The sequence below is a fragment of the Salvelinus fontinalis genome, chromosome 32 (genome assembly GCF_029448725.1).
Source record: "Salvelinus fontinalis isolate EN_2023a chromosome 32, ASM2944872v1, whole genome shotgun sequence".
NCBI lineage: Eukaryota > Metazoa > Chordata > Actinopteri > Salmoniformes > Salmonidae > Salvelinus > Salvelinus fontinalis.
In genome coordinates this window covers 21,528,700-21,553,657 of record NC_074696.1, presented here as the reverse complement: position 1 = coordinate 21,553,657, position 24,958 = coordinate 21,528,700, and the positions used below count along the sequence as shown (strand labels likewise).

The 24,958-nt window shown below is 44.8% G+C and overlaps 1 protein-coding gene across 1 annotated transcript in view; it reads left to right on the top strand.

The window, feature by feature from the left end:
- Positions 1-24,601, top strand: part of LOC129830909 (endoplasmic reticulum membrane sensor NFE2L1-like) — a 31,806-nt gene extending 7,205 nt beyond the window's left edge. Inside the window, exons 2-5 of the mRNA XM_055893735.1 lie at positions 7,736-7,834; positions 8,070-8,183; positions 19,248-19,728; positions 21,932-24,601. Of these exons, the coding sequence (XP_055749710.1) occupies positions 7,736-7,834; positions 8,070-8,183; positions 19,248-19,728; positions 21,932-22,713 (1,476 nt within the window). The 3' untranslated portion in view covers positions 22,714-24,601. The remainder of the gene's footprint in view (positions 1-7,735; positions 7,835-8,069; positions 8,184-19,247; positions 19,729-21,931) is intronic.
- Positions 24,602-24,958: the final 357 nt, after the last annotated feature.

Here is a 24,958-nt window from a genome sequence, read left to right as displayed (position 1 = left end):
AACCTGCTTCAGAGTGCTCCGGACCTCAGACTGGGGAAAGGGTTCACCTTCCAACAGGACAACGACACTAAGCACACAGCCAAAACAACGCAGGAGGGGCTTCGGGACAAGTCTCAATGTCCTTGAGTGGCCCAGCCAGAGCCTGGACTTGAACCCGATCAAACATCTCTGGGGAGACCTGAAAATAGCTGTGCAGCGACACCCCCATCCAACCTGACAGAGCTTGAGAGGATCTGCAGAGAAGAATGGGAGAAACTCCCCAAATACTGGTATGCCAAGCTTGTAGCGTCCTACCCAAGAAGACTCAAGGCTGTAATTGCTGCCAAAGGTGCTGAGTAAAGGGTCTGAATACTTATGTAAATGTGACATTTCTATACCAGTTTTCGTTTTGTCATTATGGGGTATTGTGTGTAGATTGAGGGGGGGAAACAATTTCATCCATTTTAGAATAATGTTGTAACAAAATGTGGGAGAAGTCAAGGGGCCTGAATAGTTTCCCGAATGCATTGTCGGTAGGAGCTACCGAATGTCATATCCAAGCGAATGTGAACGAGACATTGTGCAAATGAACAAAATTTGGACACATGCTTGTCTGAAGGAAGAACGGTACTGGCTCTGAAGCAGAGTATGTGAGTAGAGCTGGAGCGGAGCGTGCCCAATTTGACTGGCGCGTGGAGCGAGTTTCCCAAGGGCTGGAGCTCCAGTACCGCTCACTTCACGATCTCGGGGCATGCATTATAGTCTACTTCTGTGCTGCCATAGCCACTTGATCTAGCTACTGTCATGGAGTTCAATAAATATTTTCATAAAGAAACTGACAAAACACACAGGTGCAAAATCAAGGTGACTTACAAAGATGAGGAGCAAGAGAGGGAATGCTGTGATGTAGTTTCCACAACTAATGAATCATTGTGGAATCTGAAAAGACACCTATCCTGAAAGTATGATGGTATACTTACTACATCCTAAAAGAAAGGAATGAGTAGATAACTACGTGTGTCTTTGTAACGAAGTATTTATAAACCCAAAAAAATATTTTCTCTTAAATGTTTAGTTCATTTTTGTTCTATAATCTATATACAATAGGCCATCATTGATTTTTGGCCAATAGGCCTGGTATATTCCCACGTTCAAGAAGCATTCTGTTTTGATTGGGTTATTTTGCCTAAAAACCTTTTAGGCCTACATATATCTATAAAATCTCTGCCCAGCCTGGCAAGAATGGCCAAGTGTGTGTTTAGCATCCCCAGTGGCTCTGCCTGTGTGGAGAGGATATTCTCCGCTGCTGGCCGACTCTCCAGGCCCCATCCCATGATCCTAAAGCCCCAGACTGGCCAGAAAATGAATTGAAGCACTGTCATTTTTAAAATTTAATTTGTATTTCATTCCAAGTAAGCCACAGCCTATATGCAAAATGTATAGACTAATGATTAATACAACAAAATATGTCCCTACAAGACTATTGCGTCGCACTCGCAAATGCTTCACAAGGTATTTCTTTGTAGGCTATAGCCTGGAAATAATTGAAATAATATAGCCTAAATAACTCATTTGTTTTCCTTCTTAGGCTCCCCGTCTGGCTCCTGACCTATTTTGAGTGTTTATATGTTGTTTTAATATGACATGTAGCCTATTTGAAATTGTGCTATTTTTACATTCACCTTTTTGTTTATTCAAATACTTTTCATTCAAATCACATGGTTTGGTTTCAATACTTCAAAAGCAAATGGTAGGTCCAGGTAGTCACAAAAATAGATGTGTGTTGGTTAAATTGTGATTTTAATGAATGGTGTGAATTTGGAGCTGCTGTTTTTTTTTTGTCTTGTGAGCTCTGAGCGGTTGGAAAGAAGGCACTGCTCCATGAGGGATTTCCAACTGCTCAATTCCACTCACATGCTCTGAAGCAGCATATGGCTGGAGTTGCTAGGGCAACAGGCCTCCCTGCTCTGCTCAGAGAAGTTGCGGAAGGGGCTGAGAGCGGAAGGGGCTGAGAGCGGAAGGGGCTGAGAGCGGAAGGGGCTGAGAGCGGAAGGGGCTGAGAGCGGAGAGGAGGGAAAAAATGCAAGGAAATCAAAAGATATCTGTACAGCTGCCACTGATAACTCATCCAAAGGGCTTTGACTTCTCAAACACGGCAGAACACTTACACAATATGATGCCCCGTTACCTTATCAATTCACTAACATACTTAGATAACTAGGAAGGTCAACTTCTTCATTTTTCACACAGGAAAAAAAGATCATGCCAAAGAAATATCTTCATGCATTTTGTAAACGCAAAATACTTTTTATTGTAATTTCTGCTCAGCATTTTCTCGTTGCAGCCAGCCTACTTTTCTGTGGTAAAATGCAAGACTTAAGCAAAACCCTAGGAAATGTAGCTGGCTACATTCTTTCTATGCTAAACATTAGAAATATTATGGCCATGCATTGTTTTGACTTTGCTTTTTTGTTGTAGCTCATTTACTTGTTACTTACTTGTTATCATCTGATGAAAATGAAGCCATCTTCTTCTGAATGTGTTGCACTAATGTATTTTCTGTTAAGGAAAACTGTAGTTGCACGTCACTGATAAAACGCAACCCCTGTCAGTACACAGCTGTACTCAACTGCTCCCGCTTTCTCCCATTGTGCTATTTACAAACAAACTCATGACTGGCTCAACTGTTCTGGGGAACTACTGTAAGCTTCATAATGTGACCGGTGAAATGAAGTACGCAATCTGCTTTTTCTCCAAACATATTGCACAGTTGACTGCAGGCAGTAGCTACAAATAATATTTATTGCAAAATGTCAAAGAAATAGTTTAAACAGTATTGAAAAACCATCCCTGGCTATTTCCAAATACCCCGGTATACAGTGTACCATCGAAGCCTAGCATCAACCTTGTAAATGACCGCAGTTGTCAACAGACTGATAAGTTGTGGTTAACAGCACTCTAGTAACAGTTAGGTGGGGCCTGAGTCATTTAACTTCGCTACTGGGGTTCATTGTAGCAGAAAACAGCGCCTCCTGTTATGAGTGGCGATGTGAACATGTCAATCTTGATAGGGCAAACAACCATTTTTTTTTTTTTAGATGCATGCCAGCGAAGCCACTACACAACTCTAAACAATACATTCAATTAACTATAACAGTGATAAACGGTGCCCACAAACTTTTAGTCTACACCAAGCTGTCCCGAGAGTGGAGCTTATTGCTGACTTGCTTAAATAAATGTGGTTTCTGCTGACTCCTTGTGGATTTGTGTAACTGGATAAGAACCGTATTCTCCTTGAGTAAAAAAAAAAAGCAGAAATAGAGAGAAAATGTATCACTAACCTTTGATCTTCATCGGATGACACTCATAGGACTTCATGTTACACAATACATGTATGTTTTGTTCGGTAAAGTTCATATTTATATCCAAAAATCTGAGTTTAGGCGGGACGCTACTGTCTCACTTGGCAAAAAGACAGAGAAAATGCAGAGCGCCAAATTCAAATTAATTACTATAAAATCAAACTTTCATTAAATCACACATGAAAGATACCAAATTAAAACTACACTGGTTGTGAATCCAGCCAACATGTCAGAATTCAAATAGGCTTTTCGGTGAAAGCAAACAATGCTATTATCTGAGGATAGCACCATTGTAAACAAAGAGAGGAGCATATTTCAACCCTGCAGGCGCAACACAAAATGCAGAAATAAAATATAAATCATGCCTTACCTTTGACGAGCTTCTGTTGTTGGCACTCCAATATGTCCCATAAACATCACAAATGGTCCTTTTTGTTCGATTAATTCCGTCGATATATATCCAAAATGTCAATTTATTTGGTGCGTTTGATCCAGAAAAACACTGGTTCCAAATTGTGAAACGTGACTACAAAATATCTCAAAGGTTAACTGTAAACTTTGACAAAGAATTTCAAACTACTTTTGTAATACAACTTTAGGTATTCTTTTACGTAAATAATTGATCAAATTGAAGACGGGATGATCTGTTTTCAATACAGGATTAAAACCAACTGTGGCTAGCTTTCTGGTCATTCGCTTCTAACAAACAGGACACTTCGAGTGACCCTCCTTCAAGATGGCCATACTTCTTCATTACACAAAGGAATAACCTCAACCAATTTCTAAAGACTGACATCCAGTGGAAGCGGTAGGAACTGCAAGATGGTCCCTTAGAAATCTGGTTTCCCAATGAAAACTCATTGAAAAGAGTGACAACAACAAAGAATCTGAATGGTTTGTCCTCGGGGTTTCGCCTGCTAAATAAGTTCTGTTCTACTCACAGACATGATTCAAACAGTTTTAGAAACTTCTGAGTGTTTTCTATCCAAATCTACTAATAATATGCTTATCTTCTGGGGATGAGTAGCTGGCAGTTTAATTTGGGCATGCTTTTCATCCAAAATTCCAAATTCTGCCTCCTACCCAAGAGAAGTTAAGTACTGCAGCGCATCTCCTCCTCATGGACTGCACCAGATTTGCCAGTTCTTGCTGTGAGATGTTACCCCACTCTTCCACCAAGGCACCTGCAAGTTCCCGGACATTTCTGGGGGGAATGGCCCTAGCCCTCACCCTCCGATCCAACAGGTCCCAGACGTGCTCAATGGGATTGAGATCCGAGCTCTTTGCTGCCCATGGCAGAACACTGACATTCCTGTCTTGCAGGAAATCACGCACAGAATGAGCAGTTTGGCTGGTGGCATTGTCATGCTGGAGGGTCATATCAGGATGAGCCTGCAGGAAGGGTACCACATGCGGGAGGTGGATCTCTTCCCTGTAACGCACAGCGTTGAGATTGCCTGCAATGACAACAAGCTCAGTCCGATGATGCACTCCGCCCCAGACCACGACGGTCCCTCCACCTCAATTGATTCCGCTCCAGAGTACAGGCCTCGGTGTAACACTCATTTCTTTGACGATAAAAGTGAATCCGACCATCACCTCTGGTGAGACAAAACCACAACTCATCAGTGAAGAGCACTTTTTGCCAGTCCTGTCTGGTCCAGCGACAGTGGGTTTGTGCCCATAACGATGTTGCCGGTGATGTCTGGTGAGGACCTGCCTTACAACAGGCCTACAAGCCCTCAGTCCAGCCTCTCTCAGCCTATTGCGGCTGTCCCGCAGGTGTGATGTTTGGATGTAACGATCCTGTGCAGGTGTTGTTACACGTGGTCTGCCACTGCGAGGATGATCCGCTGTCCGTCCTGTTTCCCTGTAGTGCTGTCATAGGCATCTAACAGTACGGACATTGCAATTTATTGCCCTGCAGTCCTCATGCCTCCTTGCAGCATGCCTAAGGCACGTTCACGCAGATGAGCAGGGACCCTGGGAATCTTTCTTTTGGTGTTTTTCAGAGTCAGTAGAAAAGCCTCTTTAGTGTCCTAAGTTTTCATAACTGTGACCTTAATTGCCTACCGTCTGTAAGCTGTTAGTGTCTTAACAACCGTTCCACAGGTGCATGTTCTTAATTTGTTTATGGTTCATTGCACAAGCATGGGAAACCGTGTTTAAACCCTTTACAATGAAGATCTGTGAAGTTATTTGAAAAGACAGGGTCCTGAAAAAGGGACGTTTCTTTTTTTGCTGAGTTTTTAGCTCGCTCATGATTGACTTAATGGAAATTACGGATTGCCTCTAATCCGCTCGTCGTTCCCTTATGCCATAGTTTGTACATCTCAATTGTCAGTAGAAACCACATTTGTTAAAGCAAGTCAGCCACATCAGCTCTGTTTTTTAAAAAGGCAGTAAATGAGGCTGAATTAACTGTTTTGCTGCCAGACAAGGCTCCACTGATAGCCAGGTGTAGCAGTGGTAAGGTGTTGGGACTCTGCTGTTGGGACAGCTTTATGTAGGCCCTAACAGTTTGTGGGCACTGTTTGTTACCGTTATAGTGCAATTCATGTATTGTTTAGTGTTTTGTTGTGTAGCGGCTTTGCTGGCATGGATATTATTTAGTGTTTTTTTTTTTTTTTGCTCCAGCAAGATGTACATGCTAAAATCGCCACTTGTTACCGGTATTCACAAATGTCATCAGTAGGAGTCAGTATAATTCTCATTAATCAGAAGGTATAATCGTAATGGTTTTTGGTGACCTGCAAAAAACGTGCCGACTTTTCATGCTGCTAAACATTTCGTGGAGGCAAATCATGAAGCAGATAAAAAAAAAAAAGGTTAGGTTTCGATGTCTTGCCAAGGCTGCACTGCAGCATCTACTCACAGGCGCTATCCCACTACTGGACGGCACGGGGGATTTGACCTGCTTCGTTTCCGACCTGGGCCGGTACACCCCTCCTTAGACAACCTGGTGGTCTCGGGCTCCCCCAGGAACACCATATCGATACCGAACTTAGCGCGGACACCCGTTCGACATAGCATGCTGCAGCTCAGAGCTCCTCAGCTCACTCGATCCGCCAACCTCAGCCTCCCAGTGACTTGGATTACAGGCACGCACCACCGCACACGGCGAGAACCTCAGTTGCAGGTAAAGGTGATAAATGTAGGAGTCTGTGATGCAAATTGGAATCACTAAGAAGTGCTGCTGACTAGGTTGTAAGAAATACGCTTTACCATACATTGTGGAAGTGTAGGGATACAGTAAAATAAAACACACACACACACACCTGTGACTGACAATCAGTCTGACATATCATTTTTTATCAAATGTATTCAAAAACAGTTTCAGTAAACACGGTTTTCTAATGAAGGTGTTAAAAGACTAGCTGGTTGGTTTTGCAAATACAGGCACTTTTTGGATGTTAAATGTTTTTGAAAAATCTTGAAAGTGCTTTTTATCTATCTGAATATATTATTCACTCTGTCTGTAAGCATGATCTAATAGTGGCTGAGAGCACACTATTGAAGAATATAAAGATTTTTGTTGGTTTCCCCAAATAGCTGAGGGGAAATGTCATTACCACCAGGTCATAAAATGTGCTATTTCAGTTGAAAAGCTTTGATTGGACTGATCATGTCAACATCATACTTTCAAAATCTTAGCTAGCATGAATTTTAGCAACCAGGAAATGGTGCAGTGATTCTGCATCTTAGTAGTGCATCTTTACTGTTTTGTATACTCAGTGTATGTTCATGTCAGTTAGTAGAATAACGACAACGTTACAACGGAAATGTCAACAACAAAAATATAAAGTGCATAATATTTGGACATTTTGTAACTAAACCTCCCTTGCCTGCACTGCTTTGTAACATATTTTGCTTAGTTGTTTCGGTGGGCTGGCCCTCATCTGCTCAGTAATCAAAGTGTTCCCATAGTTGGCGTGGAGTTATGTTTTCGTTAGAGAAAATGCAGACAGCATGGCTTCTTCTCTCGCTTGCTTCTCATAAGTGGCTCGCGCTGTGTCGGCTGCATGCGCAGCCTGCCTAGCTGCTGCCCCCTTGAGGAGATTGTCTAGTAATTTGTCAGACTCGATCCTCAATCCGTATATGACGTAAGACACATTTGACAGAAGTACCGAAAGTAACCAATTCTAGTACCAAACCAGTTTTCATGTTTTAGTATCTGAACTGTACAGAAGTTTCGTTATATACCGTGCAACACTAATGGCTAACAAATGTCTGTCTTTGTCCTGGTCTCCTTCTCCCACCTTCATCTTCTGTCCTCTTTCTTCCCTTTTCCTCTGTACTCTCATTATCCACCCCACATCTTTCTTTCTCTCTACTTCTCACTTCCTCAATTTATTCTGGTTGTTCCTTTCCATATTTCTTTTCCTGTTTATCAGGAGGTTGAGTTACTGAATGGGCAGATTGATGGTGATGAAGCCAGAGAGGAACCGGTTTCCCTGACTCAGCTGGCTCTCAGTTCAGCACTAGAACAAGAGGTACATACAGTGACGAGACAGAATTCAAATAAATGTGTCTTGGAATGTAGGCTAGCTAGAGAACAGGTAGGCATGTTTTCATTTATCATACTATTAGCTCAGTCTGTGATGACCCTCATGTTTTGTGTGTGCGGTATGTGCTGTGCTTGCCTTGTCCCATGTTTTCGTTGTGTGCATGTAGCATGTTTTTCATCACAGATTTGACTGTGTTTGTTGACTGTGTTGTTGATTCCAGGGTTTGTTCACTAGCGGAGCGTCTCCCGCTTGTCCTGAGGACCCCCGCCCCCCTGCCATCGACATCCACCAGCACTGGAGCCACTTCCTGTCTCTACCCGTCTCTGAATTTGACGTAAGTGGTGCCCCTTGATGATGATGATGATGTCATTGTGATATTTGGAAATAGAGAAGGCGATTGCTAAGTTAGGTAATATGGTTCCCTTAGTCAGTTTTCGGTACATACCAAGGGGGAGTCGTATTCTTACGACTTCGTTTTGAAGGATCTACAATTATGCCTGACAAGGCCAATGAAATAAAATTTGTGCCTCGCTGGAAGCCCCGCCTTCCACAGATGATAAGCGTGAGGCTTCGGAATCATTTCTTGAATTATTCTGCTCTTCACCTCGTGTGAACAGGAATGATTCACGCTACTAAAACAAACAATTGGAAAACGAGACTGTCTTGCGTCGCGCCAACTTAACTGTCCCGTAGTAGAGTGTGCTCACGCCCTGGGAGTTGTGTGCGGAAGGTTGTAGTTATCATATGTTTTCAAATCACAAACAATGAGTTATTCATTCATTTCCTGGCGCACTGAGTAAGATGGCTAAGAAAACGACTGAGACAACGATGGCTAAACCGGGTTCTGGGTGGAGATCATCGCCCAGTCAGACGGTTATAGCATTTCTCTGAAAGATACTTACGCTCTGTGTAGTTTGTCTCGGCTTAGAGTACGCTCAGGCGGCCCTCGCTCGAAACAGTCCATGTGTGCGTTGTCACACTGCGTACAAACTCTCTGGAAACACATGTAGCCTTCTTGAGGAAGCTTGGAATTACTGATGGCGACTTTCCTTTCTTGGATGCCGGTACCTCGGCTGGGACCGAGGAGCAGGAAGCAGAAATGGATGGGGTGGTCAGAGCATATGCGGTGGCTGCCTGGGTATTGCGGTGGCTGCCTGGGTATTGCGGTGGCTGCCTGGGTATTGCGGTGGCTGCCTGGGTATTGCGGTGGCTGCCTGCGCCCAACCCAGCTCCTGGGCACTCTGTCACCAGTTACGGGAGGCTACTCAAAGAGAGAGGCTGGCCAGGTTCGGTGGGTACCCCCTGCCGCCTGTGTCTGCCTCGGTCAAACACCACTTGCCCCTCTTCCCAGATTTGTTGATGAAGGGTCCGGTCCCACTTCAGTGATCCGGTCCTCCGTGGACTTTCGAGACCGGGCTAGCTAAACGAGCGCTGCGTAGCGTGCTAGCCAGGCTACGCAGCTGCGTAGCCTGATGAGCGTGCCCAACTAGGTGAGCTAGCTACTGTATTACTATCTATTCCTGCCTCCTCACAGTAGAGTTGCACGTAGTGTTAAGTCACTTGGCCATTCTAAATGGACCATGCTGCAGTCAGGCTCGTGAGCCTAGCTTATGCTAAAAAGTCTCCTGGCTAGTGTCAGCTAGCATGCTTAACTTCTGGCAAGTGTAACTTACTTGCTTTCCCCCATTGTTGTGGCAACCACATTCCTATTTTCAGTTCCTGGAGTGAAGGAAATGGGGTTTGCGTGGACCTCAGATGAAGATGCAGCCCCCCGAGCGCTTAGCTGGGGTAACCCCCGGAGCGAGGGGCTTTGGAACGGGTCTGAGTAACCAGTGTGCCCCTCCATAAAAACATTACTGTGACAACCGTGCCCCCACGATTTACAAACTGGGTACTACGTCAGCAATTATCAGAGCCTCCTGAGCACTTAGAGGGGCCAGGCTTCATGCAGGCTATACAGTCTCACGGAAGCACAACGTATGTTGGAAGCTTGTCCATGTTTAATGCTGTCCCCTCTGTTACCCCGTGTTCCATGGTGTTCACAGGGTTCAAGGTCTATATCAATCTCCCCACTATGAGTGACAAGTTGGGTCACCGTCCACAATGGGGCGCCCCTCCCCCATAATTGGCTCATTACTGTGATTCCTTGCTGATTCTTACATATAGCTCACTGGTTTTTATTTAGTAAAATAAAATGTTTAATTTTATTTAACTAGGTGAGTCAGTAAAGAGCAAATTCTTATTTACAATGACAGCCTACCAGGGAACAGTGGGTTAACTGCCTTCTTCAGGGGCAGAATGACAGATTTTTGCCTTGTCGGCTTGGGGATTCGATCCAGCAACCTTTCGGTTACTGGCCCAGCGCTCTAACAACTAGGATACCTGCCGTCCCTATGAGGTGTCTAGGGATACAGTTTATTTATTTATTTATTTTTTATTTCACCTTTATTTAACCAGGTAGGCTAGTTGAGAACAAGTTCTCATTTGCAACTGCGACCTAGCCAAGATAAAGCATAGCAGTGTGAACAGACAACAACACAGAGTTACACATGGAGTAAACAATAAACAAGTCAATAACATGGTAGAAAAAAGAGAATCTATATACAATGTGTGCAAAAGGCATGAGGTAGGCAATAAATCGAGTAATTACAATTTAGCAGATTAACACTGGGGTGATAAATCATCAGATGATCATGTGCAAGAAGAGATACTGGTGTGCAAAAGAGCAGAAAAGTAAATAAATAAAAGCAGTATGGGGGGTGAGGTAGGTAAATTGGGTGGGTAGTTTACAGATGGACTATGTACAGCTGCAGCGATCGGTTAGCTGCTCGGATAGCAGATTTTTAAAGTTGTTGAGGGAGATAAAAGTCTCCAACTTCAGAGATTTTTGCAATTCGTTCCAGTCGCAGGCAGCAGAGAACTGGAAGGAAAGGCGCCCAAATGAGGTTTTGGCTTTAGGGATGATCAGTGAGATACACCTGCTGGAGCGCGTGCTACGGGTGGGTGTAGCCATCGTGACCAGTGAACTGAGATAAGGCGGCACTTTACCTAGCATAGCCTTGTAGATGACCTGGAGCCAGTGGATCTGACGACGAACATGTAGCGAGGGCCAGCCGACTAGGGCATACAGGTCGCAGTGGTGGGTCGTATAAGGTGCTTTAGTAACAAAACGGATGGCACTGTGATAGACTGCATCCAGTTTGCTGAGTAGAGTATTGGAAGCTATTTTGTAGATGACATCGCCGAAGTCGAGGATCGGTAGGATAGTCAGTTTTACTAGGGTAAGTTTGGCGGCGTGAGTGAAGGAGGCTTTGTTGCGGAATAGAAAGCCGACTCTAGATTTGATTTTGGATTGGAGATGTTTGATATGAGTCTGGAAGGAGAGTTTGCAGTCTAGCCAGACACCTAGGTACTTATAGATGTCCACATATTCTAGGTCGGAACCGTCCAGGGTGGTGATGCTAGTCGGGCGTGCGGGTGCAGGCAGCGAACGGTTGAAAAGCATGCATTTGGTTTTACTAGCGTTTAAGAGCAGTTGGAGGCCACGGGAGGAGTGTTGTATGGCATTGAAGCTCGTTTGGAGGTTAGATAGCACAGTGTCCAAGGAAGGGCCGGAAGTGTACAGAATGGTGTCGACTGCATAGAGGTGGATCAGGGAATCGCCCGCAGCAAGAGCAACATCATTGATGTATACAGAGAAAAGAGTCGGCCCGAGAATTGAACCCTGTGGTACCCCCATAGAGACTGCCAGAGGACCGGACAACATGCCCTCCGATTTGACACACTGAACTCTGTCTGCAAAGTAGTTGGTGAACCAGGCAAGGCAGTCATTAGAAAAACCGAGGCTACTGAGTCTGCCGATAAGAATATGGTGATTGACAGAGTCGAAAGCCTTGGCCAGGTCGATGAAGACGGCTGCACAGTTATGTCTTTTATCGATGGCGGTTATGACATCGTTTAGTACCTTGAGCGTGGCTGAGGTGCACCCGTGACCGGCTCGGAAACCGGATTGCACAGCGGAGAAGGTACGGTGGGATTCGAGATGGTCAGTGATCTGTTTGTTGACTTGGCTTTCGAAGACCTTAGATAGGCAGGGCAGGATGGATATAGGTCTGTAACAGTTTGGGTCCAGGGTGTCTCCCCCTTTGAAGAGGGGGATGACCGCGGCAGCTTTCCAATCCTTGGGGATCTCAGATGATACGAAGGAGAGGTTGAACAGGCTGGTAATAGGGGGTGCGACAATGGCGGCGGACAGTTTCAGAAATAGGGGGTCCAGATTGTCAAGCCCAGCTGATTTGTATGGGTCCAGGTTTTCCAGCTCTTTCAGAACATCTGCTATCTGGATATGGGTAAAGGAGAAGCTGGGGAGGCTTGGGCGAGTAGCAGCGGGGGGGTAGGGGCTGTTGGCCAAGGTTGGAGTCGCCAGGAGGAAGGCATGGCCAGCCATTGAGAAATGTTTGTTGAAGTTTTCGATTATCATGGACTTATCAGTGGTGACCGTGTTACCTAGCCTCAGTGAAGTGGGCAGCTGGGAGGAGGTGCTCTTGTTTTCCATGGACTTTACAGTATCCCAGAACTTTTTGGAGTTAGAGCTACAGGATGCAAATTTCTGCTTGAAAAAGCTGGCCTTTGCTTTCCTGACTGACTGCGTGTATTGGTTCCTGACTTCCCTGAACAGTTGCATATCGCGGGGGCTCTTCGATGCTATTGCAGTTCGCCACAGGATGTTTTTGTGCTGGTCGAGGGCAGTCAGGTCTGGAGTGAACCAAGGGCTATATCTGTTCTTGGTTTTGCATTTTTTGAACGGAGCATGCTTGTCTAATATGGTGAGGAAGTAACTTTTAAAGAATGACCAGGCATCCTCAACTGACGGGATGAGGTCAATATCCTTCCAGGGTACCCGGGCCAGGTCGATTAGAAAGGCCTGCTCACAGAAGTGTTTTAGGGAGCGTTTGACAGTGATGAGGGGTAGGGGTGGTCGTTTGGCCGCGGACCCGTGGCGGATACAGGCAATGAGGCAGTGATCGCTGAGATCTTGATTGAAGACAGCAGAGGTGTATTTGGAGGGCAAGTTGGTCAGGATAATGTCTATTAGGGTGCCCATGTTTACGGATTTAGGGTTGTACCTGGTGGGTTCCTTGATGATTTGTGTGAGATTGAGGGCATCAAGCTTAGATTGTAGGACTGCCGGGGTGTTAAGCATATCCCAGTTTAGGTCACCTAACAGAACAAACTCTGAAGCTAGATGGGGAGCGATCAATTCACAGATGGTGTCCAGGGCACAGCTGGGAGCTGAGGGGGGTCGGTAGCAGGCGGCAACAGTGAGAGACTTATTTCTGGAGAGATTAATTTTTAAAATTAGAAGTTCGAACTGTTTGGGCATAGACTTGGAAAGTATGACAGAACTTTGCAGGCTATCTCTGCAGTAGATTGCAACTCCTCCCCCTTTGGCAGTTCTATCTTGACGGAAAGTGTTGTAGTTGGGTATGGAAATCTCAGAATTTTTGGTGGCCTTCCTAAGCCAGGATTCGGACACGGCGAGGACATCAGGGTTGGCAGAGTGTGCTAAAGCGGTGAGTAAGGCAAACTTAGGGAGGAGGCTTCTGATGTTGACATGCATGAGGCCAAGGCTTTTTCGATCACAGAAGTCAACAAATGAGGGTGACTGGGGACATGCAGGGCCTGGGTTTACCTCCACATCACCCGAGGAACAGAGGAGTAGCAGGATGAGGGTGCGGCTAAAGGCTATCAAAACTGGTCGCCTAGAGCGTTGGGGACAAGGAATAAAAGGAGCAGATTTATGGCCTTGGTAGAATAGATTCTGGGCATAATGTGCAGACCAGGGTATGGTGGGGCACGGGTACAGCGGAGGCAAGCCCAGGCACTGGGTGATGATAAGAGAGGTTGTATCTCTGGACATGCTGGTCTCAATGGGTGAGGTCACCGCATGTGTGGGGGGTGGGACAAAGGAGGTATCAGAGGTACGGAGAGTGGAACTACGGGGTCCATTGCAAACCAAAACAATGATAACTAGCCTGAACAACAGTATGCAAGGCATATTGATATTTGAGGGAGACATGCAGTAAGGCGTAAAGTGATTGCAGGTCTTGATTGGGAGAGCTAGCTAAAACAACAGGTGATATAACAGCAGCTAGTCAGAGCTAGCTAAAACAACAGGTGATATAACAGCAGCTAGTCAGCTAACACAGCAACAGTAGGTAAAAATGGCGACGGCTAGGCAGAGAGGGTCAGATTAACTACACACAGATCCTGAGTTAAAGCACAGAGCCGACAGATAAAACACAAATAAACGGAATGGAGTACCGTGAATTAATGGACAGTCAAGCAGGCATCAGCTATGTAGCCAAGTGATCATAGTGTCCAGGGGGCAGCCGTAGATGGGGCAGTGAGGCCTCCACTAAACTAGCCCGCGGCGTTTAAAGTTAGTAGCCCGGGGGGAGGTCTGCTCAGACGGAGGGGGTCTGCTCAGACGGAGGCCGGTTGAGGGCACAGCGGATGGGCTATTCGTCTGCAGACCAGACGTGGTCGTGTCGACAGAGAATCCAAGCCGGATGGCGATGGCGAAAGAGAGGTTGTCTGTTCAGATAGCAGCCGATATGCTCAAGACAGCTAACGATTAGCGTGCCGCAGTTAGCATATGGGCGTTCAGGTTACGTCGCGATGGAGGGGCCAGTTGAATAACTCCCTCGGGCAGATAACGTCGGTATCCCAGTCGTGAAGGCCCGGTGGGGCTCCGCATCGGCAGTAAACGGGTCCGGATAGGTGATTGTAGCCCAGGAGTGGCTGATGGAACTCTTCAGCTGGCTAGCTCCGGGATAATTGGTGTTTGCTCTGGAATTGATGTTAGCCAATAGTCACTCGGATAGCAGCTGGTTAGCTGCAAGATCCAGGTGTAAATGTCCAGAGCTTGCGGTAAAAATCCGGGGATATGGAGAGAAAAAAGGTCTGGTATGCTCTGGTCTGTCGCGTTGTACAAAACTGGCAATAGTTTTCCGAGCTAAAGGATAGCTGATGAGCGCTAGCTGTGGTTAGCTGAACTACTAACGTTAGCTTGTGAGCTGGCTAACTTCTGGCTAGCTTCTGTTGTTGATTTCGGATACGAGGTGAATAATACCTTTGAGGAAAAAAAACAGATCCGCACCACATTTGGTGAGGTGGGTTGCAGGAGAGTGTTTTGAAGTTGAGTTTTTAAGAAGAAAAAAATATATATAAAAAGAAATGCGAAGAAAAATATATAAAATATATATACACGGGACAGGACGAGGACAAAGGACATCTGACTGCTACGCCATCTTGGATTATGGGCTCTATAGTTGATTGGTTGTTTCTAGCGGAGTCGAGGGAATGAAAAGGGTTGGACACGCCCACGCTATTATCCCACGCTCCTAGGAATTAGATACAATTATGAATCGCCCTTGTCTGTTACAACAGAAGGGGTCAGTTTTCTGAGCTGTCGGTCCCATTCCCAGCTAGGTTACGGCGCGCTTTGTGGCCAGTACCTATGACTGGTCTGTAGGGTAGCCTCCATGATAAAATACTTTTTCTTTGGGTTTATATTTAATGCGTGTGGTCCAGAGATCGGTGCCAGACAGTTACCAGACCGCATCTTACTGCCTAAACCGAGTGAGGCTCATTGTGACAACAGTACCCCCAGGTGGCAAGGCCAATCGGGGCACATCACTGATCGCCGGAGCCCGTGTACCCAGAGTGAGCCAGGCTTTAGGCAAATCTTGGCACATGTAGAGTTTTTAATTTATTTTTAAACCAAGTTCCACCGTGTTCACGGGTGTTAAGCGTTGTCTCCCGTATGCGAGTTCGATGAAGTGTTCCTTCTCCATGTTCAGATACACAGTTGTCAAGCGTGGGGGAAATGGATGAAGAACCAATCTTTCCCAGTCCACAAGGTCCCGCCCCTTCAGAGGGCACTTCACGGGAGTCTCGCTGTGTGCTCCGACCAGAATATGTGAGTGATGAGAGGAGCGTGCCCAATTTGACTGTCGCGTGGAGAGAGTTTCCCAAGGGCTGGAGCTCCAGTACCACTCACTTCACGATCTCGGGGCATGCCTGGCCCAGCATACATTTGTAGTCTACTTGTGTGCTGCTATAGCTCCTTGATTTTAACTACTGTCATGGATTCACTCAATATTTTTATAATGAAACTGATTTTAAAAAAGGTGCAAAATCAAGGTGACTAACGAAGATGAGGAGAACCAAGAGCAAGAGAGGGAGTGCTGTGATGTAGTGTCCAATCATTGTGGAATCTGAAAAGACACGTATCCCGAAAGCATAATGGTGTACTTACTAGTACGTGCACATGCTAACAGAAAGGAACAAGGAGGGTAGCTAGCTTTATGTCCCTGCCAGCCTAGTGTCGAACTCGCAGATGCTTCACAATGTATTTCTTTGTAGGCTATAACCTTGAAATAATTTAGTTCTTGGAAATGTTCTGGATTGACTGACATTCATGTCTTAAATTAATGATGGACTGTCGTTTCGCTTTGCTTATTTGAGCTGCTCTTGACCTAATATGGACTTGGTCAAATCAAATCTAATTTTATTTGTCACATACACATGTTTAGCAGATGTTAATGCGAGGGTAGCGAAATGCTTGTGCTTCTAGTTCCGACGATGCAGTAATAACCAACGAGTAATCTAACCTGTCAATTTCACAACAACTACCTTATACACACAAGTGTAAAGGAATGGGGCCATTTTCTTTATACCACCCCTACCTTGTCATAACACAACTGATTGGCTCAAACACATAAGGAAAGAAATTCCACAAATTAACTTTTATGTGCAAAGCTGTCATCAAGGCAAAGGGAGGCTACTTTGAAGTATCTCAATATTTTGATTTCTTTAACACTTTGGTTATTACATGATTCCATATGTGTTATTTCATAGTTATGATGTCTTCACTATTATTCTATAATGTCAAAAATAAAAAAATAAGGAAAAACCCTTGATTGAGTAGGTGTGTTCAGACTTGTGACTGGTACTGTATATAAACTCAGGAAGTATATATATTTCCTGAGTTGTTAGTATCTCCTAGATATAGGACAGATAATTCAACCTTGTTTCTTTTTGCCGTGTGTGTTATTCTATTTGTTTCTATGGGCTTTAGTAGTAATGGTATGAACATCTTAAAACAATTCCATATGTCACATTAGCACCCCCTCTCCCCCAATGTCTTAGATTCTAAGGAATTAAGCACAATCCGTACAGCAAAATATATGTTTTCCCACTCCAACTATAAGAATAGAAATATTGGCAGATATGTTACCACTCTAAAATCGGAATAGGTATCGGATCCAAAAAATATGGTTCGGACTCTAGATGAGATTGCACGTTGAGGGCCCCTCAGACCCTCCTTTCCACGTTTCCGCCAGTGGTTCTGATTCAGCCCACGTTGGAGAGGGTGCACAGCTAGGGCTTACCATTGAGTCTTGTGGCTCCCCATTGGCCCAGGCAGCTTTGGTTCGCGGAGATCATGCGCCTTTTTAGGCGGGGATCTGTGAAAACTCTTGTCCTAGGTGCACAGGCAAGTTTGGCAATCGAGGCCAGAGATTTGGTTCCCATGGGTTTGGCCCCTGAGAGGGCTGATCTGATGGTTAGAGGTTTACCTCTGAAAGTTATTGCTACCATTGTCTGCAAGGGCTGTAGAGGGCTGTATGTGTAGAAGTGGCCAGCTTTGAGCTCTGGTCCCAAGATAATGGACTTTTCAGTGCTCTGTGAGGGACATCCTTATGTTCCTACAGGAGCTTTTCGAGCATTCTTCACTTGGGCTCCCGAGTGGCGCAGCGGTCTAAGGCACTGCATCTTAGTGCAAGAGGCATCACTACGGCCCCTGGTTCAAACCCAGGCTGCATCACATCCGGCCGTGATTGGGTCCCATAGGGCGGCACACAATTGGACCAGCGTTGGCCCGGGTAGGCCGGCATTGTAAATAAGAATTTGTTCTTAACTGACTTGCCTAGTTAAAGGTTCAAATGAAAATAAAAAAATGTAATGTAAAAGCGGTCTCAGCGTGTCATGTGGGGGTTGACGGAGCCATAGCAGGGGCTCATCCCCTGGTGGTGCATTTTGGGAAAGGTGTACGTCATCTTAGACCGGTCTCAAAACCTTGGCACTGGTTTTGGAGGCACTGTGTGAGGCCCCCTTTTGAGGTTCTGGAGTCAGTGGATCACCATACACTTTTGGGAGGTTTTATTGCTTGGATGTTACTGCTCCCTGTATATAGTCACTGCTCTCAGTATTATGACTATAACTACTGTTCCCTAAAGGAGGGAAACCAGGTACAACACCTATTTGACTCCGTACCGCCTGTTCTTGGGCACGGTGAAGAGCGGTATTAAATCGAAGGAATGATTCCGAACCTCACGCTTATCACCTGTAGAAGGCCGGGCCTCCAGCGAGGTCTGATTTTATTGGCCTTGTCAGGCGGATCTACAATCCCTTCAACTGAAGTGGTGAGACTCACCCATAGTATGTTGTAAATAGTTTCCCTCCTTCAGGGAACTGTAGTTATAGTCATTACTGTTTCATACCCCAAATATGTTAGGTTTTACCTGGGAGTTGCTGTGATTTACCTGGGAGTTGCTGTGATTTACCTGGGAGTTGCTGTGATTTACCTGGGAGTTGCTGTGATTTACCTGGGAGTTGCTGTGATTTACCTGGGAGTTGCTGTGATTTACCTGGGAGTTGCTGTGATTTACCTGGGAGTTGCTGTGATTTACCTGGGAGTTGCTGTGATTTACCTGGGAGTTGCTGTGATTTACCTGGGAGTTGCTGTGATTTACCTGGGAGTTGCTGTGATTTACCTGGGAGTTGCTGTGATTTACCTGGGAGTTGCTGTGATTTACCTGGGAGTTGCTGTGATTTACCTGGGAGTTGCTGTGATTTACCTGGGAGTTGCTGTGATTTACCTGGGAGTTGCTGTGATTTACCTGGGAGTTGCTGTGATTTACCTGGGAGTTGCTGTGATTTACCTGGGAGTTGCTGTGATTTACCTGGGAGTTGCTGTGATTTACCTGGGAGTTGCTGTGATTTACCTGGGAGTTGCTGTGATTTACCTGGGAGTTGCTGTGATTTACCTGGGAGTTGCTGTGATTTACCTGGGAGTTGCTGTGATTTACCTGGGAGTTGCTGTGATTTACCTGGGAGTTGCTGTGATTTACCTGGGAGTTGCTGTGATTTACCTGGGAGTTGCTGTGATTTACCTGGGAGTTGCTGTGATTTACCTGGGAGTTGCTGTGATTTACCTGGGAGATGCTGTGATTTACCTGTGTAATACTGTGTTCTGCTCTTTGTATTTCAGGCCCGTCAGGATGTGTGTATGTCTGCGCTTTTTATAATATGTATGTGTTGTGTTATCCAGGATTTAGACCCACTGGTTCCTCAGCAGCTGTCTGACCTCGACGCCGTCATATCCAGCGCCATCAGCCAGGACGTCAGTCTCCGCGACGCCATGGTAACAGGTTCCACCTACGATATGATCCCACCAAGGGGTGGAGTCAGGACCCTGGTCGCCCGGCAACCAAGAGGGCCCCTTTTCCAACTAGAGTCCACAAACTCCTCTGACTCGTCACCAGGGACGACCACAGGGCTGGCCGCACTACCATTTACCACAGTGGTCAATGGAACGAGTAACGGAACGTTGTCCCATGGTGCACTAGGTGGCTGTCTGGATGAGGCAGTGTTTGACCAGATCAACCTACTGGGGCTGGAGGGCTGCCTGGACAATATGGATGCCCAGCTGCTGGGGAATCTGCAAGGCATCGACCCTCGGGTCCTGGGGGACCTTGACTCAGACTCCGGCCTCTCTCTGGAGAGCAGCTCTCGAGGCCCGACCTCCCCAGGTGAGTTGGAAGACTTCTGGGGCTGCTTTAGAAAGGTGCAATGTTCAGATAGGGGACATGATGATCCTCTGATTTGCATGAGAAGGAATCTCCTCAACCGTAGCCTATAGATTACACACATACATTACCAGTCAAAAGTTTGGACTCATACCAGGGTTTTTCTTTATTTTCACTATTTTCTACATTGTATAATAATAGTGAAGAAATCGAAACTGTGAAATAACACAAATGGAATCATGTAGTAACCAAAAAAAGTTAAACAAATTAAAATATTTTATATTCTTCAAAGTAGCCACCCTTTGCCTTGATGACACATTTGCGCACTCTTGGCATTCTCTCAACCAGCTTCATGAGGTAGTCACTTGGAATGCATTTCAATTAACAGGTGTGCCTTGTTCAAAGTTAATTTGTGGGATTTCTTTCCTCAATGCGTTTGAGCCAATCAGTTGTGTTGTGACAAGGTAGAGGTGGTATACAGAAGATGGCCCTGTTTGGTAAAAGACCAAGTTGATATTATGGCAAGAACAGCTCAAATAAGCAAAGAGAAATGACAGTCCATCATTAATTCAAGACATGAAGATCAGTCAATCTGGAAAATTTCAAGAACTGAGTTTCTTCAAGTGCAGTTGCAAAAACCATTAAGCGTTATGATGAAACTGGCTCTCATGAGGACCGCCACAGGAAAGGAAGACCCAGAGTTACCTCTGCTGCAGAGGATAAGTTCATTAGAGTTACCAGCCTCAGAAATTGCAGCCCAAATAAATGCTCAAGTAACAAACCTCTCAACATCAACTGTTCAGAGGAGACTGCGTGAATCAGGCCTTCATGGTCAAATTGCTGCAAAGAAACCACTACTAAAGGACACCAATAAGAAGAGACTTGCTTGGGCCAAGAAACACGAGCAATGGACACTTAGACAGGTGGAAATCTGTCCTTTTGGTCTAAGTCCAAATTTGCGATTTTTGGTTCCAACCGTGTATTTGTGAGATGCAGAGTAGCTGAACGGATGATGGCTCCCGAGTGGCGCAGCGGTCTAAGGCAGTGCATCTCAGTACTAGAGGCATCACTACAGACCCTTGTTCGATTCCAATCACTGGCCGTGATTGGGAGTCCCATAGGACGGCACACAATTGGCCCAGCATCATTCGGTTTAGGGTTTGGCCGGGGTAAGCCGTCATTGTAAATAAGAATTTGTTCTTAACTGACTTGCCTAGTTAAAGATTTTAACTAAAATCTTTGCATGTGTGGTTCCCACTGAAGCATGGAGGATGAGGTGTGGGGGTGCTTTGCTGGTCACGCTGTTGCTGATTATTTAGAATTCAAGGCACACTTAACTAGCATGGCTACCACAGCATTCTACACCATTCCATCTGGTTTGCGCTAAGTGGGACTATCATTTGTTTTTCAACAGGACAATGACCCAAACATGCCTCCTGGCTGTCTATGGGATATTTGACCAATAAGGAGAGAGATAGAGTACTGCATAAGATGACCTGGCCTCCAAAATCACCCTACCTCAACCCAATTGAGATGGTTTGGGATGAGTTGGACTGCAGAGTGAAGGAAAAGCAGCCAACAAGTGCTCAGCATATGTGTGAACTCCTTCAAGACTGTTGGAAAAGTATTCCAGGTGGAGCTGGATGAGAGAATGCCAAGAGTGTGAAAACTGCTATCAAGGCGAAGGGTGGTTACTTTTAAGAATCTCAAATATATTTTGATTTGTTTAAAAGGATCCAAAGATTTTTCTTCTCCAATTTTCACCTAAAATTACATACCCAAATCTAACTGCCTGTAACTCAGGACCTGAAGCAAAGATATGCATATTCTTGATACCATTTGAAAGGAAAAGCAGCCAACAAGTGTTCCGGCACATATGTGGGTACTCCTTCAAGACTGTTGGAAGAGCTAGTTGAGAGAATGCCAAGAGTGTGCAAAGCTGTCATCAAGGCAAATGGTAGCCACTTTGAAGAATATATATTTTGATTTGTTTTACACTTTTTTTTGGTTACTACATGATTCCTTATTTGTTAATTCATAGTTTGTTTTCACTATTATTCTACAAAGTAGAAAATAGTGTCAACTTTTGACTGGTACTGTATATCTGCAGCATTCTAAACATTACACACTTCTGAATAGCTAGTTGAGCATACTACATCTCCATTCTAAAGTAGCTTACATATTCCTATGTACATTTGACTCCCAGGTGCGTCAGAGGTGTCGTCAGCGTCTTCCAGTTCGTTCTGTGAGGACGAGGGCGGAGCTACGGGCTACAGCAGCGAGGCGGACTCCCTCCCTTCAAAGGACATTGCCGACTACGACACATCATGGTCACCTGTGGACCTCAGTGAGAGTGTGTGGCACGACCACAGCTACTCCACCCCAGCCTTCTCCCACCCATCAGCCACCACATTCCCCCACAAAACCATCAAACAGGAGCCTTTCAGCGACGAAGACGATGACGGGGAGGATTACGAAGATCGAGAGCTTAGCCGCGACGAACTCCGCGCCCGGGCGTTGCACGTCCCGCTCTCGGCAACAGAGATCGTCAGCATGCCTGTGGAGGAATTCCTGGAGCTGCTGGAGGGGCGTGGCCTATCTGCAGCCCAGGTCACCCTCCTGAGGGATATCCGGAGGCGAGGGAAGAACAAGCTGGCGGCACAGAACTGCCGCAAGCGCAAGCTGGATGCCATCACAGGGCTCCAGGAGGAGGTGGAGAGGCTGCAGGCCCAGAGGAACCGGCTGCTCAGGGAGAGGCAGCACACAACCAAGGCTCTGGGAGCTGCAGGCCATCGCATGGAGCACCTCTCCAGGGACGTCCTTTCCAGGCTGAGGGACGACTCTGGACGACCCCTGACCCCAGAGAGATACACCCTGCAGTGTGGGGCCAATGGGAGGGTCGTGGTACAGCAGATCAGGCGGCCTGGTGTTGCCTCGACGACAGCTGGAGGTAAAACGGACAAGAGGAAGAAGGAGAAGAAGCCTTGATGCTGGGACTTGAAGTTTTAAGGATGTGCTATTGTTTTCTCTGAACTTATGGGCCAGATTCTGGTCATGTGACTGTGTTTCCGGATCTTTCTCTTCCTTCTTGTCCGGACTCTCCGACCTTGGGAGCCTAAAAGGACAGAAACGCAGAAAAAATTTAAACCCAAAAACGTGCATGTAAATACAAATATTATGGATTATGTGTGAATGATGGAGATTTTTTTTTCTGGAAAAAGAAACGTAGCTCAAACACTGGACTCTAATGGTTTCTTGCTATATAAATGAAAGAGTTTTATCATTTAAAGCATTTCTTACAAGGAGAATTGTAATATTTCCAACTAAAATAAAATATAGGCTAGTTAAAAAGAAAGGGAATTTCAATTATATAGCTTAAAGGCTTAATGCAGACTTTTTTTTTTATATCAAATAATTTCTGCGTGACAATGAAGTACCTTACTGTAATAGTTTTCCATTAAAATGCTGGCAAGAATTTTGCTTGGACTGTCTGGGTGTGGTCTGAGTGGGGGGGGCACTGAAAACTAGCTGTTATTGGCAGAGCGGTTTGGAACTCAATTTGTTGGTCTATTAACTAATTTAACACCTGGTGATATCACCAGGCAAGTTGAAACTCCACCCATGCAAAACTTGCTGATGTCGAAGGTCCTGTGTAGATTTTCAACCAGCATCTATGAGAAAATAACACTGATTACATTTTTTCACACTTATAGTGTTGTTTCATCAGCTGTTGTACAATATGATACACAACACAGGAAAAACAGAATGTTGACTGCACTGGGCCTTTAACCTCAACTGGAAATTGATAGTAGTTTTTTGGGCATCTATTGATAAATATTTCTAACGTTCTAAAGACCAATGTTCCTCCATAGATCCTAGTTCTGGAGTTTTAAGTTGAAATTCTTTCAAAACTGAATCTAACTGGTGACGTGCTTGACATGTCATTTGAAATATGACATTTGAGACTTTACATTTTATTTTTAAAGTGATGCATAGATGTAGATATTGCTTTATGTATGATCACTTTTTATACATTTTTATTCCATTTTTATTTTTCTTAAGCGCTGTATGCTTCCTCCCTCTGATATTTTGAAACGGGGCTTTGAGTTTGATGGTTTTCATTCTACCTCACAACTACAATGGATTTATATGGATGGTTTGGGCTGATTTTGGGAGAGACCTTTTTTTTATTCCATGGGGGGATGGGTGGTTGGGGAACACAAGGGCAACTGACCTAACCCTCCTTAACTTCTTGAAACAATGCCTTCACCCACTTTTGTGTTCCGAAGTCAAGTGTGCTTGTTGTATGTGTTTATGTATTATTTGAGAAATGCTCTGAGATTGAAGAAAATTTGTACTGAAAGATAAAACCAGAAAAAAGTATACTGTGCAGAGTTATACAAGAAAGTCGGAGGTAGGCTATATAGTACCTACATCAAGCAAGTGAAAACATTTGTAGTCTTTATTTCAATAAACATTGAAGATTTTCTTTACGTCTCAGAAGTTAGTTTTGCCTTGGATAAAACCAATCCGATTCCCAGGTTGAACAGATCTTTTCATTTTCTAATTGTATTTTTATTTTTTATTTTTTTGGCACTTTTTTTTAGTTGTGTGTTTTCTGATTGCCATGTGTGTTCCAGTAAATGAGGCTGAATTAATTTTTACAAATCCATAAAATAAAAAACGTTTTTTTCTTTATTGTTTTATATATAAACATGGCTTTGCTCGACTGGGATTGATTTGTGTTAAAGCTGTACGGGGCAGGATGTTAAACTGAGTTATGTGACTTAAATCTCCTTTTTCTAAGGGCACTAATGATGTTCTTGGTGATATGGTTATTTCCTAAGAAAAAAAATTAAATGTTTAAGAAAACTAAGTTGTCTGTGTTGGGTCTTTGGTCTGAACACTTCTATGTGTAATCCTGTCGACGGCATAGCCCACCTCAAGACTCACTCTCAATATACACACAGGCTACTCTACTGGAGCAGGGCTTGGTTTCATGCTTCTATTGATGAACTTAACCTTAAATGAAAACTGCAACCAAAAACTATCTTTTGGTATTTGATTCATTACTCCAATGCTGACATAGTCCCAAATTGTTTTTGCTTGTCAGCAATCAAGTTTAAAAGATATGTAACTTTCAAAATACAGAAGTAATCTCTGTATGATACATTTTGCATCATATGATGGAAAATGCATCATAGGGGAAGATTTTGAAAGTTACAAACCCAAT